At 39.2% G+C, this 17,295-nt stretch overlaps 1 protein-coding gene across 5 annotated transcripts in view; it reads right to left on the bottom strand.

Moving 5' to 3' along the window:
- Positions 1-17,295, bottom strand: part of CGNL1 (cingulin like 1) — a 56,197-nt gene that overhangs the window by 22,530 nt on the left and 16,372 nt on the right. For all 5 annotated transcript variants that reach the window (XM_071568366.1, XM_071568367.1, XM_071568363.1 and 2 more), the window contains 4 exons: positions 16,559-16,660; positions 16,042-16,190; positions 15,464-15,599; positions 13,339-13,551 (listed from right to left, as the gene is read on the bottom strand). In XM_071568366.1, coding sequence (XP_071424467.1) covers positions 13,339-13,551; positions 15,464-15,599; positions 16,042-16,190; positions 16,559-16,660 — 600 coding nt within the window. The remainder of the gene's footprint in view (positions 1-13,338; positions 13,552-15,463; positions 15,600-16,041; positions 16,191-16,558; positions 16,661-17,295) is intronic.

Genomic DNA, 17,295 nt, shown 5'->3' on the forward strand with positions numbered 1-17,295 from the left:
TTTATCTGTGTGAAAACAAGAAATCCCTACCAAACTACTCTGCAAGAAACTATTTTGTGGAATGTTTTATGAAAGCATGAAAATCACTTTTCAGTTATGTTACTTTTGATTGTTGCTCCTGATTTTCCACTGCCCACACCCAAAAGGAATAAGCAAAGTTATATAAAAGGGTGTTTACAAAGAGTGCCCTCACTAGATTGTTCTCTAGCAAGCAACAGCTTTAAAATCATGCAAATTAGTTCGATAAAGCAGTAACTCAGAAAACACTCAGACTGTCTACAGGGTCAATGAACTTATTATACAAAAACTGGCAGCATAAGCAGGCTGACAAGTTCTGGTCCTTTGAAAATGCTGAAAAAACTTGTTCTTCCAAGTACACAACTGGTTAAAAGCTCTGAAATAAATCTCCATTGAAGCTTTTAAGTTTTCATATACTGAAATTTCAATAACATTTATATATTCCTTGAATTTTTGCTTTCTGCATGCAGCGAAGTTTTACTAATTAGCAAGTACTCCACCAGTGGCTCCTTTTAGTCTCATTTCCCGTTTCTGGAGCCGAGTGAAAGCAGCTGAGGCACGCTGGGAGCTGAGGGAAAGGAATGTTGATTTGTCTGTTCTTTTTCATCCACCCGCCTCCGCAGGGCGGCACAGCCAGGGAGGGCTGCGCAGCCCCACACTGTACCTGCACAGCCAGGGAGGGCTGCACAGCCCCTCACTGTACCTGCACAGCCAGGGAGGGCTGCGCAGCCCCTCACTGTACCTGCACAGCCAGGGAGGGCTGCGCAGCCCCTCACTGTACCTGCACAGCCAGGGAGGGCTGCGCAGCCCCTCACTGTACCTGCACAGCCAGGGAGGGCTGCGCAGCCCCTCACTGTACCTGCACAGCCAGGGAGGGCTGCGCAGCCCCTCACTGTACCTGCACAGCCAGGGAGGGCTGCGCAGCCCCACACTGTACCTGCACAGCCAGGGAGGGCTGCGCAGCCCCACACTGTGCCTGCACAGCCAGGGAGGGCTGCGCAGCCCCTCACTGTGCCTGCACAGCCAGGGAGGGCTGCGCAGCCCCTCACTGTGCCTGCACAGCCAGGGAGGGCTGCGCAGCCCCACACTGTGCCTGCACAGCCAGGGAGGGCTGCGCAGCCCCACACTGTGCCTGCACAGCCAGGGAGGGCTGCGCAGCCCCACACTGTGCCTGCACAGCCAGGGAGGGCTGCACAGCCCCTCACTGTGCCTGCACAGCCCCTCACTGTACCTGCACAGCCCCTCACTGTGCCTGCACAGCCAGGGAGGGCTGCGCAGCCCCACACTGTGCCTGCACAGCCAGGGAGGGCTGCACAGCCCCACACTGTGCCTGCACGGCCCCTCACTGTACCTGCACAGCCCCACACTGTACCTGCACAGCCAGGGAGGGCTGCACAGCCCCTCACTGTACCTGCACAGCCCCTCACTGTGCCTGCACAGCCCCTCACTGTGCCTGCACAGCCCCTCACTGTGCCTGCACAGCCAGGGAGGGTTGCACAGCCCCTCACTGTATCTGCACAGCCAGGGAGGGTTGCACAGCCCCTCACTGTATCTGCACAGCCCCTCACTGTACCTGCACATTCCACCCCTTCACCTACCATGGTTTGCTCTGCTTTCCCAACACAGGAAGCATTTTTTACTGAGAAGTGGATGTACCCATACACAAAAGCAAACAACACAACCACCCCCTGGATCTACATACATAAATTTACACAGAAGTAGCATCTATCTATATGTATAATTTAACTTAAGATGCTCAAAATTAACTTGAAACTACACTGATGCAGTCATATCCAGAGATCTGCCCCAGCCTGCTTTTTGCTGTACATGTCTTAGGATACAGTCCCTACAATTAAACTGAACTGTTACTTGCTCTCCTTTTTCACTGTGTATTTCAGTAAGCTGGCAAGAAGCTAAGTGACTACATATAAAAGGTAAAGAAGCATAAACGGCAAGTTGTGAGTACTATCTTTATTAACCTAATTTGAAACTCCGGAAATATATTGGGTCTTTAAGTAAAATCTGCCTAAAATTCCAGCTGTTTGAGTGATCAGCACTTCACCAATAGGTCTTCACAGGTCTGTAATGACCTTGGCATCATTACAAGGGTTACACCTTCCCATGAACGAGCTGTTCCCAAACCAATTTTCTAACACAGTAAGTATAAAAATTTCTTTCTTTTACCTGAAAGAGGTAAGTCTGAAAAGATACCAACAATAAATATACACACACACACATACTTTTTTGAGAAGGCAGAAAACCTCTGCTGGGAATATATAGGGAGCTGCACTGTATTGTAGTTGGCGAGTGAGCATTTTTCTTACTTAGCTTCTGGGGAAAGGAGGACGAATTTTCTTCTCAATGTGCTTTCACTGTACACCATTGTTTCAAAATCTTTTCAACTTGTTTCAGATAAGACTGAAAAGAAACACAGGAGTATCTATCCTATCAGATTTCCTTACACAAGTGTACCATACACAAGGCATGGAAGATCACCCTGAGGAGATCGTTCAGGATAAAAAAAAAAACACACAAGGATCTTCAATTTGATAGTGAAATGTAGTTCGGACAGACCTTGTAGCAACACCATCAGGGGAGAACCTGGTGGAGAGAGATTCCTATCCATATATTGAACAGTTACATAAGGTTCAGGCCAGCAGCGATCACATCATCCACAGACACTGCTGAAGCAGAAAGAGACTTGAGCCCTTTGCCTGTGGGACCACACTGGCAGTGCACCCAACCAGTCCACTCACACAGAGACCACAGGCTGAACTGACCACTCCATCATTAGAGATGGCTCACTGTATTCTGCATAAAATTCCCCCAGCAAAATGTAGCTGTAGAAGATATGAAAACCACTACACTGAAATTGCAGAGAAACTACCATGTACTTCAATAAAGTTGGAATGGCAGTTATTGCACTTCATAGGCTAAAACCTCAAAGTGGCAGCAGCAAGGACAGTTTAAGGTGTCCAACAGCACAGCACAACAGAGAGTTCTGTATGGCAGGACTTGCTGACAGCCAGCAGTAATCCTGTTCTGTCCTTCTGTCTGCATGAGCAGGGAGGCTTTCATGGAAAGTTCAGGGACTGATTCACACAATCCATAAAGGAGCTGAAGGCTGTTGGCAAAAGCATTCACTTAGAGAGTGTCAGAGTGGTGAGGATGAAAGCAGAAGGATAACTGAACACTACAGAGCTCGTAAGGACAAAGGAGGAAAAAAGCCAGACAAAGGGAATACACATGTAGAGACTGTGCTGTGGATCCATAACCCTCATTCCACAGGTGACTTGTTATGGTCCTGTACACAAGCAGTACGAGTTAACTAAAGGTCCTTAAGGCTTAATGACACTACGTCAATTAATGGCTCCTGTCATTGTCCATTCACCAATCCTTTACATTTATTTATTTGAGGATGTTGGAAAAGTTTTGGCAATTATTTGAACTACGTTTATATAACTTAACCCACAGTAACGGAACTGGGTGAAGGTCACAAAGCAATGATTGAAGTTGAATATAAAACATTAACAAAGATGTCCTTAATATAAGAACTTCAGAGAATGTGGATCTTCAGAGTATTTAAAAGAGATTATGAACATAAACACGTACAGAGCACATAACAGACAGAACTGGTTAAACAAGATTCTTGACAAGAAAACCTGGAACAAAATCCTGTATATTCAGACATATTTGCCATACAGAAGAAAGACAAAAGAACCCCCCCAAAAAACCCCAACCAATAAAAAAAACTTGGAAAAAAACCAACCTTATTGAAAAACAGGAGGAGGGGAAGGGAATTCTATCAAACATTTAAGTGAGCTCCTTGGATCTTAAAATTAACATATCTGGATTCCAATATTGCAGTTTCTTCCCTATGATATATAAAACATGCTTATTTCTTTTTCATCACACTTACTAGTTGTGACAGCACATTTTAGTAAACCAATTTTTTATTATTACTATTTACTGCATTGTATTACAGAATTATATTCATCCAAGGTAAACACCCTATAGCATTTCTCCTGTTATGTTTATTTGCTTGCATTTGCTTTCTCTTTCCTTTCGATCTATCTGTCCTCGCTGTCTTCCAGAGCATTCAGTGTCCTCTGTGTTTGGGCTGCTTCACCTTCAGATACTCATCTCTTCAATCCCATAAGGAATTCTACCTTCCTAAAACCCACATCCTTTACAGACTTCTTAAACACACTCATAGTACCTTATTATCTATTGCATACCTTAAATATTTTATTATGCTTTCTCAAACGTTATCATGTTTAAACTCATGATTTAAAACTGAGCAAGCCTTATCAGCAAAATTACACTAGGGAGATTAGGAAAAAGGAGCTGGAAATGGGTTGCAAACTTCTGGAAAAAGCTGAGAATATCAAAAAAGAAGCTTGTCCAGAAGAAAGAAAACACGGCTGTAATGAGAAGGTCCCACAACACAAAGTCCTCTGTGACTGACTGAGGATAACCTGCATTCTGATGTCACTGTGCCACAGGGCACAGGCAGGAGCTTTACTTAGCCCAGCAGTGCACTCAAACCAACATGAACAAAAGAAGTTATCAAATCCTAAAAGAAAGATCCACTGAAAAAAATCAGTTTCTGACAATAAAAAAAGATTATATATGGCAGAAAATAATCTATGGTGGTCAATAACCACTGATTTCTTTTTAATAGTTCTCATACACTTTAATACTAAATCTTAAAGGATTAGTCAATCGGCTTGAGAACTGAAGAGTTTACAGGGAAAGAATGTTTCTGCAGAAACAACACAAGTGCTGCAGAAATGAGTGAGGCAGTAAAGGACAGTTTCCCAGCTAAGGTACCCAAAGACAGCCCTAGAGAACCCAGAATCTATTCTTGTCTCTGCCAAAGACCTCCTGAGGCAAGTCACTCAGCTAAAACTTTCCAGAGGGGATCAGTAACTGCACGCTCCTTAATTTCCTTGGTGCTTGATTTGAGACACTGGGGTTTGGTTTCCAAACACTTTGAATGCACAGTTGCAACTAAAGTCAGCAAAAATTGTACCCTGAATATCTCAAGGACTATATAATGGTTAACGTGATGTTAACCAAGGCACTTCAGTCTGAACAGGCACAACTAAAGGATCCTTTTAACATTAATCTCTCTACCTCCTCATTCCCTATACTTAATACAGGAGATAACATTCCTCATAAGCTACGCTGGGAGAATAAATTAGTTTGTGAAAAAAATCAATAGAATTTCGCCTTCAGAAGAAGTTTTTGTTAGTATGTACAGAGTGCAGGAACTGACTAAGTCTGGAAAAAAAAATTGAAAAATGAAATATTGTGCTTGAGTACAAACTACATTTAACTCAGATGAGAAGAAAGTGAGAGAATGCAATATATATACATATGTACATAGATAAATAAATATATATGTGGGTACTGTTTATTTGGTATGTACATCTGACAAAGTTTCCCTAGCATAGGTCTGCTTATCTGAGCCCACAGTCACAGCTGCTGGAGTTTATAGGCATGTGGCATTTGGTTTTCAGCTTTAGGCCTAGAGAAGTTCCCCTCCATCACGGAACTTCAGCAGTGAAATTCATTTTCCTCACTTCCCATCCTGCTCTTTTTAGGTGTTTTGCCTAAAAAGAAATTAATCTAATAAAGTTTGGGTTTGTGTCCTTGTATATTGTTAGATATGTGTCCAGAAGTATTTTAAAATGTATTAAATTTAGTCAAGACCAAGTTTAAATTAAGCAATAAATATTGTTCCACCTTCTTTCCTGCACAAAGCTCAGCAAAGCAAATAAATTTCTATACTATTCTACTCTCAACTTTGGTGCAAGCAGTGAACAGATTTAAAGAATCAGAGATGAAGCTTAGATAGTATAAAAGGCATTAAAATCAAACAAGGCCCCTGAGATATAAATAAAATCTTCTATTTCAACCTGAATACAGGAAAAAAATACTCCTGGATAGGAATGCAGAAAATGTTCTGTGGCTTCACACCTTCTTTTTTTTAACCACACCCTCAACACTGGCAAAGACACGAGTGTGGTTGTGTAAGTGATCATTAAAAAGCGGTTTTGGCCAACTCCAGTGTTTCAGCTGGTGGAACTCCCCTTTGGCAGCAACTACAGGACACAGGAGTGTCCTTTTACAAGCCACAGGAAGAGCTGAAGTGTGTGGGGGTGAAGTATCTCATCCACAGCATGTTAGAATAACTACATTTTGGTTAGATCCACTGTTTATCAGGCACAACTCAAAAAAGTTTCCTAAAAACCTTTACATTTCCCTTCAGACTCAAGTTCAAATGAGTAAAACTAGCTCAACAAATTAACTGTTCTTTAATTGCCATACCTGAAGTACAAACCTAAAATCTCCATTCAAAATGAGCTAGAGCACAAACCAGAGCATTTTAATCGTAGTAACACTTTGAAATATTCTTTTTGTACTCATGCTTGTGGAATCAAAGCAAATGACAGGATCATCTTCCAAAGTCTTCAGGTAAAAAGGGCAAGGTGTTGCTGCTCACTTCATTCTGTTCCTGGTGTAGAACACCTAAGGTACCAAGGCAGATACTGGCTGCTGAAACCAGGTCTGCAGACCAATGGGCCACCTTTTTAGGCTGATGCACTGGTTGTTTAACTTATCCAACTCTACATAACAGGTTTCATGTGGCTTCAAAGAGATATCAAATCCCTTTCTGTTGTCTTTTCCTCTCTTTTTGTATATAAACAAAACAGTTTATATAAAAAAACTAGACACTGACTTCCCAAGGTAACATGCAGATGATTTCCAAAGAAAGAAAAAAACCTCAAACCATTCTACACCCAAAGACTGACACCCAAGCAAAAAAGACAAATGTGGTGAGACTCAACACAGGGACAACCTTTTAACTGTAATCATTATCAGTTCCTCTGCAAAGAGAACTTCTGAAATCAGTATTATTTTGCTATAGTCATCTAGTTTTCAAAGCTCATGAATGTAAATAACAGGGTTTTATTTCTGTTTGCAGCTCTGTTTATAGTTCCAGTATTTTTACCCACTGTGTACCTTTAGGCAACTCTTTTAACCTCATTATTTCTTGAAGCAGTTGGAAGCCCTGGGATGAAAAACACTGCAACACTGGGTAGTATGGAAAATAAATCCATCTCTACAAAAGGAATATGAAAACTCCATAAAAGCAAAATGGAATGTCAGGCTACCAACCCATCCAGAAACAGCTTTCCAAGACCCCTCCAAAAAAAGGAAAAAACCAACATTAAACAACCCCCCAAGATTCTGGAAAAGAGACTAAATGGCCTAATGGCTTTACTTACTGTTTTTACCTTACACTGATTGCATTAATTCTTCCAATGATCTCAAAATGAGACCTGGTCAACTTTTAACACATGGCTATGGCTTTGAGAGTCAACTATTATTAGTTACTTATTGATGATTCTTGTGGGTCCCTTCCAGCTCAGAAGAGTCTGTGAAATGATTCTGTCTGTGAAAAAGGGTCAGTGTTTTTTCTCTCTTAGTGAGGTATGCTGCAATCAGCTTAAATTCTCAGCTGTACTTCAGTAAGCAAGCAAGTCAGACTGTCTTTCATTTCAGCTGGAGCAATTCTAGTAATGGATTAAAAATTCACTTGTGACAGTTTAGAGAAAAGATTTGTTTTCTTCCCAAGGTCATTTTCAGTGATTGAAAAAGTAACATCTCCTTAATATTATTTCCAAAACTATTTAGGTTTTCATTTATGAGAGGTGATAAAACATTTAAATGTCTACATTTTAAGACTGGAAACACAACCCTCTTTTACACAGAGCATATTAAGCAAAATTTTCCAATTTAGGCATGACCCTACATTTACAGAGTTATAAAATCCAGAGCCAGGAAAGTATTAACTTCTCAACCAGTCCCTGTATCAATGTCATATTATCCCCCTGGCCATGTATCATGACATACTCAGACTGGCTTATACTAACAGTTTTTTGAAGGTCAGAAGTTGTTGCAAAGACGAGAGTAAAATATTAACTAATTCCGTGTTCACATTGTTCCCTACTGTTTGACAGTCAAACACTTCACATGCATATGCAAAAAAACATAGACTTTCACAGGACAAACCACCTGAATACACATACTGTCTTCTGCTGATAAGGATTAGGGATCCTCCTGATGGCATTAAAGAACTACCTGGCTGCACAGGCTCTTGCCAAGTTTCAGAAACACAAAAAATCTCCACAAACAACCCCCCTTCCCAATCCAGTAACTCAAATAGTCCTAGCAGAGTAAGGCTTACGGTAGTGAAATGATTATTACAGATAAAACATAATTTTTTTATATACTGTATAGCTGTGGTCCAATCCAACTCAAACAGAGCTTTGCAGGGCAGTTTTGCTCAGAAACTTTACTGACTCTCCAGACAGTATAAAACTCACTCATTTGTAGTTTCATGGCACTGTCTGCATCCAAACACACACATACCCACTAACTAAATGGAGGAGCAAATTGCACATAAATTAAAGACCAGAGGAGGCAGAACTTAAAGACACAGTCACCAAGTTACATCTTCAGTGCATTTTAGAGGCACATTTTATATCCTTGTTGACAACACAGCTAATATTCCATAATTTGTTTGGTACTTTATTTATAAATGCCTAAAAACATGCATGATGCTATTACCAAACAACTTCCTTTGCACACACAGAACAGTTACAGCAAAACAAATTAAATGTCTCCCAAATTTTCCATGTACAGCTCTAAAATATGTTTCCAATAATGATGTCTATTTGAGGAGTGCCTGCAGCCTTCCTTCCACCATCACACTGCTGTCTGCACACCCTCCCTCTTCCCCCTCTCCATCTGTGTTTGTGCCACACTGAAAACCAATCAGACATACCAGGCTTTTAGAAGGCTGCTGGAAGAGGGCAGAAAATGGAGGGAGGAGAGGGGTTATGTCATGCAAGATGAAACACTGACTTGGACCAGTCGCTCCACTATTTGACTCTGCACTCAGATCAGTTACCAACCCAACCAGCTCCTTCCACCGACACAAAGCAAGTGTTTTCTCAACATGGCAAAAGCTGCCTCAGGCAAGCAGAGGAAAGAAAATACCACCAGTGGCACTTGAAATCCTGGTTCGTCTTCTCTAAATCTTTTCCAATTGCTGTGTATGTTGTTTGAGATGAATGGACTAGACTCAGCATTCAGGATGCAGATTCAGAGGAGTTACAGATGTTTGCATACAAGGGTATAACAATGTTCTCATGCCCAAGTAATCCTTATCATATAATTTGTTTCTTTTACTGCTGTCAAGACCATGGATTTTTAATGTGATTTATTATAACTCCAAGATTTCACCTTAGAGTGGCAGAAGGTAGCTGGGATCCTATTGGGTTTTTTCACATATATAAAATTTTACAGGTATACACATTAAATCTGTGTATCACTTTCAGTAACAAAGTCTCTGCAAGGCTCCACAGTTGTATCTTCACTTGACTCTGAGGATCTTGGGTTTGTACAGACTTATACCAAAATAGTTCTCAGAATATACTAAATTATGTTTCATTTTACATTTAAACTATGTATTCCAAGCCATTTCTACAAAAAATCAGTATCATTTACAACACTGAAGTTTCTGTTAAGCTTCTGCTCCATGTGGGGATTTTTATTAGCTATGAGGAAGAAGCATCATATTATCAGATTAGGCAGAAAAAGATTCAACAGTTCCTTTCATTTCAAAGGTCCCTACAGCTCTGTGCTAAATTCACCTAAATTCACAAGATGGGGAAAAACCAAACCCAATGCTTCTTACTGTATATAATACTCAAAATTTTATATTACTTTCTAATCTTAAAGGAGTACACTTTCAGTTCATAACGTACAGAAGGCAACCACTGCCTTTTGCTGTGGTCAGATTCCTTCTTCTCTTTAATCCTATCACATGTCAAACACACACATGTCAGCTAAAGGTCATGTGACCACACAGTTCATTGCATTCTTACATGTGTTGATAAATTAATCAGCTCTAAACTCTGTTTTAACCATTTTCAGAGCAAGGTCAGACATATGACAAATGCTGAATAAACCAATCGAGGTCAGGCTTAGATAAGCCTCTTCATAACATGATGATTACAGCTTTTCCTGAGCAGCAGAGTTTGTGCAGTGCTTCTCAAACACACACACAGGTTTGAAGTGCTGTGCATTTCCAACTGCCTTCCTGAGCTGATACAGTTCCAGTGGAATTTGAACAGTACTAGTTGCAGTAAGTTACAACCTTTTACCTGCAGTATTACATTCCAAAAGCTGTTTCCAAATTTTACTGAAACAGTGGCACTTCATTTACAGTGCCAGAGCACTCGTGGTTAAAGCAGGACAGCTCTGGACTGTGATGTTACAGGGGCAGATTAAGTAACAGAAATCGTTTGTACTACATGAAGAACTGGAGGGAATGCATATTAATTTCTGTTCTAGCACTGAGATTATAAAGAATCCATTCTTAATCAGAAAGACATTAATTTCTTAATTTATTATTCAAGGCAATCATTATCCCACAGAGGTACATTATGGGAGTTTTACTCTTGTTAAATGGAAGTAGCCTGATCTGAGTCTTCATCTTAAGAAATGAAGTCAAGATAATACAGCCATCTGAAGACCACCAGAAGCAAAAAAACATTAAAAAGATAAACTATAGCAAACAAAGTTAGTACCTGTGTCTTTGTATAAAAATCTCAATTAAAAAAAAACAAAACAAAACCAGAAAACAAACAACAATAAAAATCCAACAAAACCCCCCAACGTAGCATCACACCATGAGAACAGAATCATACATGACAGACAACCCTGCACTGTTCTTCTCTTGGATGACCTTGAGTATGTTTCTAATATTACTTCAAGACAGATCTAAGGGCCATTCTAACCACACAGACTAAATGCACTGTACAGTACTTGCCAACCTACCTGATGTCTCCAGCAGCTCAGTATTCTGTTGATTTAACACTGGCATAAAAACTACTTCTTTGTCCCTGCAAAACCTTCCTTCACAGCCTATATACATATCCTCAAATACCTTTATTCATTGTACCAATTTAGATGATCCAGAAGCAACATAAGTGCCAACACTCTTGTACATCCATGTTCCAACAGAACCTGATCTTTCAAACATCAGTACCCATTTTCTGTGTGACAAACCACTATTACAGCATTCACACCCCTATTCTCCTCACCACATACAACAGAATGGCCTTTTCCACTAATCTCTGATGTAAATTTCTTGTATCCCACCATCCAGTATGAATCATTCCAGCTTGCAATAATATTTAAAAAATAATAAATTTAACAGGTCAAGCAGTTTCAACTGGATATTTCAGATTAATTATAAACCAAATAATTAACATCATATATAAGATCACAGCAGATCACTCAGCTAACTTATAAGTTATAACTTATAAGCTAACTTATAGGTTCCTGATAGACAATGTATCAAACTAAACAACTACTCCCAACCAGCAGGCATAAAGGTAGTGCTGTGCTTGAAAAAATTCTTTAAGAGTACATATACCAGTAAGATTTAAAACAACAAACACACAAACAGAAAAAACCCAAAACACCACCTTCCAATTAAACTTTTACTTCAAATAAAATCCAAAATCACTTGAACTAAAACCAGAAGAGAATTGGTGCTTAGAGCAACATTAATCAAATATATTTCACTTTTGAACACCTCATTACATTTACTATTAAATTTACTATTAGGTAGACTGTGTCATGCAAGTAAATAAATGCTATTTATAACTATCTCTAGGCCACAGCAACCCAGTCAAAGAGCCATTTCCCAGACTGTGTCATTGTTATGCTGAACAGACTACTCTTTCATTTCTTGTCAGTTGTAATTACAGTTCCATAATTGAAATACAGTAAATTACCAGGCACTAACTTTGAAAGATGGTTCATTGAGGTTGAGCTGTCACTACAATTACTGTATAATAAAAAATGATAATTTAAACGTTCTACTTTTCTCTCAAATTAAAAAATTAATTCAGTTCAAGCAGCTCAGATGAGTCAAATATCTTCATGATGATGTAAACAAAGAGAAACAACACTTTCAAGCAAAGCTGAACAATCTCAAGTACAAGTCCTAGGCTGCATAAACAACTCAGCACATACAAAGTTTTCTAACCTCTGAAGAAAACTGCACATTTAAAAGCAATCCTTTAAAAGGATAATCCTTATCAGAGTTCACTCATACAGTATCTATCCAGCATCTTCCACATATGCTCCTATTTTACTCATAAAGCCTATAAAGCTTTGGAAACCGCTTTCAAGTTTCAAGTTTAATTTTAACTAAGTTCTACATTATGTTTTAGGTCATCACTAGTATCATGACTACAACTCACTTAAGTCCAAGGAGGTATAGATAAGAGACATAAATTAGCATGGACACTTCTAAGCTTAAAACTGGGTCTACAGTTCTGACTTACATTCCTCAGGCACAATTTGCCTGTAAAAATTTTCTTAAACGTGACAAATAAAATGAGGGAAAGGAATACAGAAAAGACACAAATAGCTGTCATTGTAAATATAATGCTCAAAGTTTTATGAGAACAACCCCTTATCAAAAAATATTTCAATATATTCGTAACTGCTGTCTCTGCAAAGAAAAATTCACAAAAGACATCTTTTGGAAAACAGTAACAGATAAGCACATCTGAAACCTGTTCCTATTCTCCCCCTCACAAAGACTTCCTGCTGATAGTGGAAGGGGCAGTTCCTTTGGTCCTGTTTTCTTCCTGTCTGATTCAAAACACCCAAATCCCTGCCGTTTCCCTTGTGCTGGCACTCCTTTGACCATTCAGTAAACAACCTAAGTTCAATAAATGAAAAGGACAAAATAAAACAAAAACCCCACATTAGTACTAAGTAGTTGAATGGACAAGGTGGAACAATGTGACCAGGGAACAGGATGTGGCACAACTGTAATTTCAACAGCCCCACTGGCAAAGCAGCAAATCCCACTGGTGCTCCTCAGGGCATCCTCAAGGTTTCTGTGGTTCTGTTTAACCGAAGACAAGCAAATGGTCCTCTGTATTATACTCCAATCTATTCTCTCTCAAAGTTTGCAATTAAGCAAATGTAGTAAATAACTGCTTGAAGAAAGGCCCACAACTTCAGCTGTGACAAACAATCAAAACTTTAGATGTATATGAAATAGAACTTATTCTCAGCAGCTAAGAATCCCTTAGCCTGAATCTCTGCCTATTCATTTTGCTAAGAAAATAGTAGTATCTGAAAGACTCTACTATAAGACATCTGAGAGGTAAGATTTTTCCATGTAGAGATTAATTGTAATCACTTACGTACCTCTGTTGCTTTCTCCAGGCTCTGTCGTAGATCGAGCAGTTCTTTATCGTGTTGCTCTTTAAGTTTGTCCATCTCTGTGTCATGGCTGGATACTTCCTCTTTAAGGGCTCCTTTTAAAGCTGTGAGCTCTCTCTCTCTTTTTCTCAAAATCTCTTCTTGTTGATCTTTTGCTATTAATATTTCTTGCAGATCCTGCTTCATTTGCATCAGCTCCTAAAGCCCAAAATTAAACACAAATGTGTGACAAACAGCCCCCAGGGATGTTACAGTTGTGTTTCAGAGAAGGAAGGCATGTAAGCTCTCCAAGGCCAACTTTGTTTCATATGATGGACACATGTTTTCTAGTAAGCTAAAAATTTACTAAACCCTAAGATTATTAGAAGTATAATGTGTAGCTGATGTTTTATATAATAGGTCAGTGTATCTGATGCTGTAAGAACTATCAAAAGATTTTGATGGTGTATGTTACACCATCTGTAAATAAAGCAGGAGTCAAATGGAGGTTGCAATTTAACAACTTCCCAAGTCCTACTTTCAGTAGCAAAGACACAGATAAAAACAAAGACAAAACATTTTTTCCCACACGGCAAGAGAAGCAAACCCAATGGTATTTCTTTGTTTCATTTTCTACTGGAAATAATAAAGTTGCTTCTCCAAGTGCTGAAGACAAAACAAGTGGCTCCAAACCAGAGTCCATGTTTTCACACCCTTCCTCCTCCCACCATGTTCACTCTAGAAATCATTTCCGCTCTCCAAACTGCAGGGAAGGAAGTGGGTAGTCAGTAAGCATGAAGAATAAAGACACATGCATGAAATAACAGCAAAAATTGAAAATGCACAGCTTCAAGAATTATCTAATTTGCTCTTTCTCAAGCTGTGAATAATTGTACTTTCAAAAAGACTGCAGACTTCCCCTGCACTGAAGCAGGATCGGTACATCGAAGCCATTCCTGACACATACCTGCTTTGTCCTTAAAAGTCTACAATGAGAGGGGTTCTACTACTATCCCAGAGAGCCAAATTCCAGTATTTAATTACCAGTATTAACAGAAACTTTCCCCAACACTTACTCTAACTCTTTGATGCTAAGTCTCTCTTTTCTTACTCTACCTCCACACAACACAGAAATATTGATCACTATCACCATTACAGCAACATTCTGTAAGATGCTTTTTCAGAATCTCCTCTCACTCCTCCATTCAGGTTTAAGTCCTCCTTCATAGGCAATGTTTTTCAGTACTGCCACCATCACTTGAGATATTCCCATACTTATGAACAACTTTCAACTACAGTGCTGAGATTTAAGACAGTAACTTCAGAGAGTAATCAATTCTCACCTGTACATAACAAGCTAATTATTCGACTCACCAGGTCTTGTGTGCAACCATCTTTAATATTCCTGATATCTATTGTCTATGCTTTGCTCCCTATTTCTTCTTTACACTAGTGTTAAGACAAGTTAATTGTCTTGGTACTTCAGAGCATTAAGGCATTCTGAATTCTAATCTTCTGTAACATTTGTGCACTGATACTTTCACACACCCTTATCAACGAATTTAACAAGCTGTGTTCTGTATTTCATCATCAGTGCATGAATACAATGAGGGCTACAGCCAACTCATGTTGCATCCCAAGGTGACAGAAAACCCAGAACTCTTGTTCCTCTCCAGACTATCCCCTCTCTTTTCCTCCTGATCCCATCAATAGAAAGTCAACAATTTAGACTGCTTTGGTGAGTTCTTTTCATTTTCTTAGTTGAATCTCATCTGGCCTTGCTAATTTTTATGCCTTCTTTAAACTGATCTTCCCTGTTTTGACCTCAAATCCTAATTGGCAAAACTGACTCATATGATTATCTGGTAATAATGGACAATGTAACTGTCCCTCAAGCATTAAGTTATTTCTTCTCCTGTTCTCTAAAACAATGGTACTTACACTTTATATTCCTTTCAGTGTTAACGTACCTCTTATAGTATGTTCTCTCAAGTCACTTAATAACAGTATATTATTTTGGATTAATGGAACGGGAAAAGCAAAGGCATATATTTCTTCTACCTGTGTCCTAGTTCCCACTTCTCATGAAATTCTTCAAATTTTTTCATTCTCCTGGTACTTTATAACTAACCTCAATGAGAATCTCCTTCTCCCCTTGGTCAGTGTGTTTTGCATTATCCAGTTCATCGTGCATCTCGGAGAGCTGGTCCTGAAGATCTCTGATCTCAGTCTGGTGCTGCTCCTGTTCCATCTTCACTTGAAAAAGCCTTATCAGTAAAAATCAGACAAGATTTTTTAATTTGTAGAAATACTAATTGGTTCATTCAAGTACTAAAAAGATACACAGATCTATTCCCATGCTGCCCACAAGAGAATGGGATATAACAAGGTAAAAAAATTAAATGTCAGAGGGGTAAAAATGAGAAATCTTCTAAGTAGGTATTTAAGAGGGAAGTTGCATTTTAATTCAAATCTGGTACTCTAGTCATTCAAGTGTTCCCACATTTCGGAGATTCAAGCTATGTATTATGACCATGAAATACTACAATCTGCACTAAGAGGCAGACTATAAATTCAGCAATCCTTCTCTTCCTTCCAGATACTCCAAAAACATCCCATCAACATACTCAGGGGACACAGGTACCTTTACTCCAAAAGATTTAAGGAAAGGTACAAATTCCAATGATAACTATTCGACAATTAACTCACTCCTCCAGGTTGTGCCTGAGTTCCTTCTCATTTTCTTCCAGCTGCTTTTTTAGGGCTTCCTTTTCACGTACACTTTCATCAAGCTGCAGCTGAAGATCTTTCAGGCTTGCTCGTGTAGCATCTCTCTCTTCTTTGGAATTTTGCTGATTCTGAATTTTGTACACCAAAGTTAAGCAAGATAACAGCAGCCACATGAGTAACAGTTTAACTCAGCCTGTGTCTGCCTCAACACAATCAACAAATTAACATCTACCTCAGCAGACACCCAAGATATTTTATGCACATGCCTAGCAGTTTTGTTCACTGCTCCAAAACTCCTTCTCAAATACTGACAAGAAAGACATTTGTCAAAAAATGAGCAACCACACTTAATATAGAAAGCCTTCTGTAAAAGCACAGGTATATTGGATTAAGAAATATATGAAGCAAAAGAGATTCAGCTGGTTGACCAGCTGTCACTTCCTTAGAAAAGTGTATTTGAAATAGTCAAAGGCATTACAACAACAAAGTGCCATACCCTAATTTCCAGATCCAGTTTTTTCTCTAATTCTTCCACTTTCCTTTCAAGTTCTGCTTTTTGTTCTGCCAATGCTTTTACTTCAGCTGAAGAATCCGAAACCTACAATTAAGTAGAGAAATTTATTACCATAAATCCAAGATATTCTTTGAGACTAGTTTTGGTTTTTTAAATGTACAGCAGAGACACAAGCAGGACTAACAAAGTGTAGCATCAACTGCCTGAGCTCACCAGGGACTTTCATATGGGTCAGGCCAAGCTAAGATTTTCAAAGGAACCATGATTTGATTTTCATAAAACTTCTTGATAATTCCTCAAGCAAGTTGTCAGTAAAACAGGAAATACACAAACCTAAACAAAAATTCAAATTAGGCAACATATGAATCAACTCACAAACATGTGGGCCCAAATTTGACTGAGATATTTCTAATTATGCAAAATGGACATCAAGGGAATTCTTATGTCAAGATAGATTTTCAAATACCTTTTTTAGGTAATTTCTTAGGATGCATTTTGCCACCCACCCACCCCAGAAAAAAGGGGGGCTGTAATAAATAACAATAGTTATGTGAGTCTCTCACTCCACATCTGTCTCACTGCAATCAACAGATTAATATTTATCTCTGCAGATACCTAAGAAATTCTATGTGCATGTGCCTAACATTTTTATTCACTGCTCCAGACTCAAGTACTAAGAAAGAGATTTCTTAAAAAGAGTAACTATGCTGTGAGCAACT

This window comes from Pithys albifrons, chromosome 13, assembly GCF_047495875.1.
Source record: "Pithys albifrons albifrons isolate INPA30051 chromosome 13, PitAlb_v1, whole genome shotgun sequence".
Classification (NCBI taxonomy): Eukaryota; Metazoa; Chordata; class Aves; order Passeriformes; family Thamnophilidae; genus Pithys; species Pithys albifrons.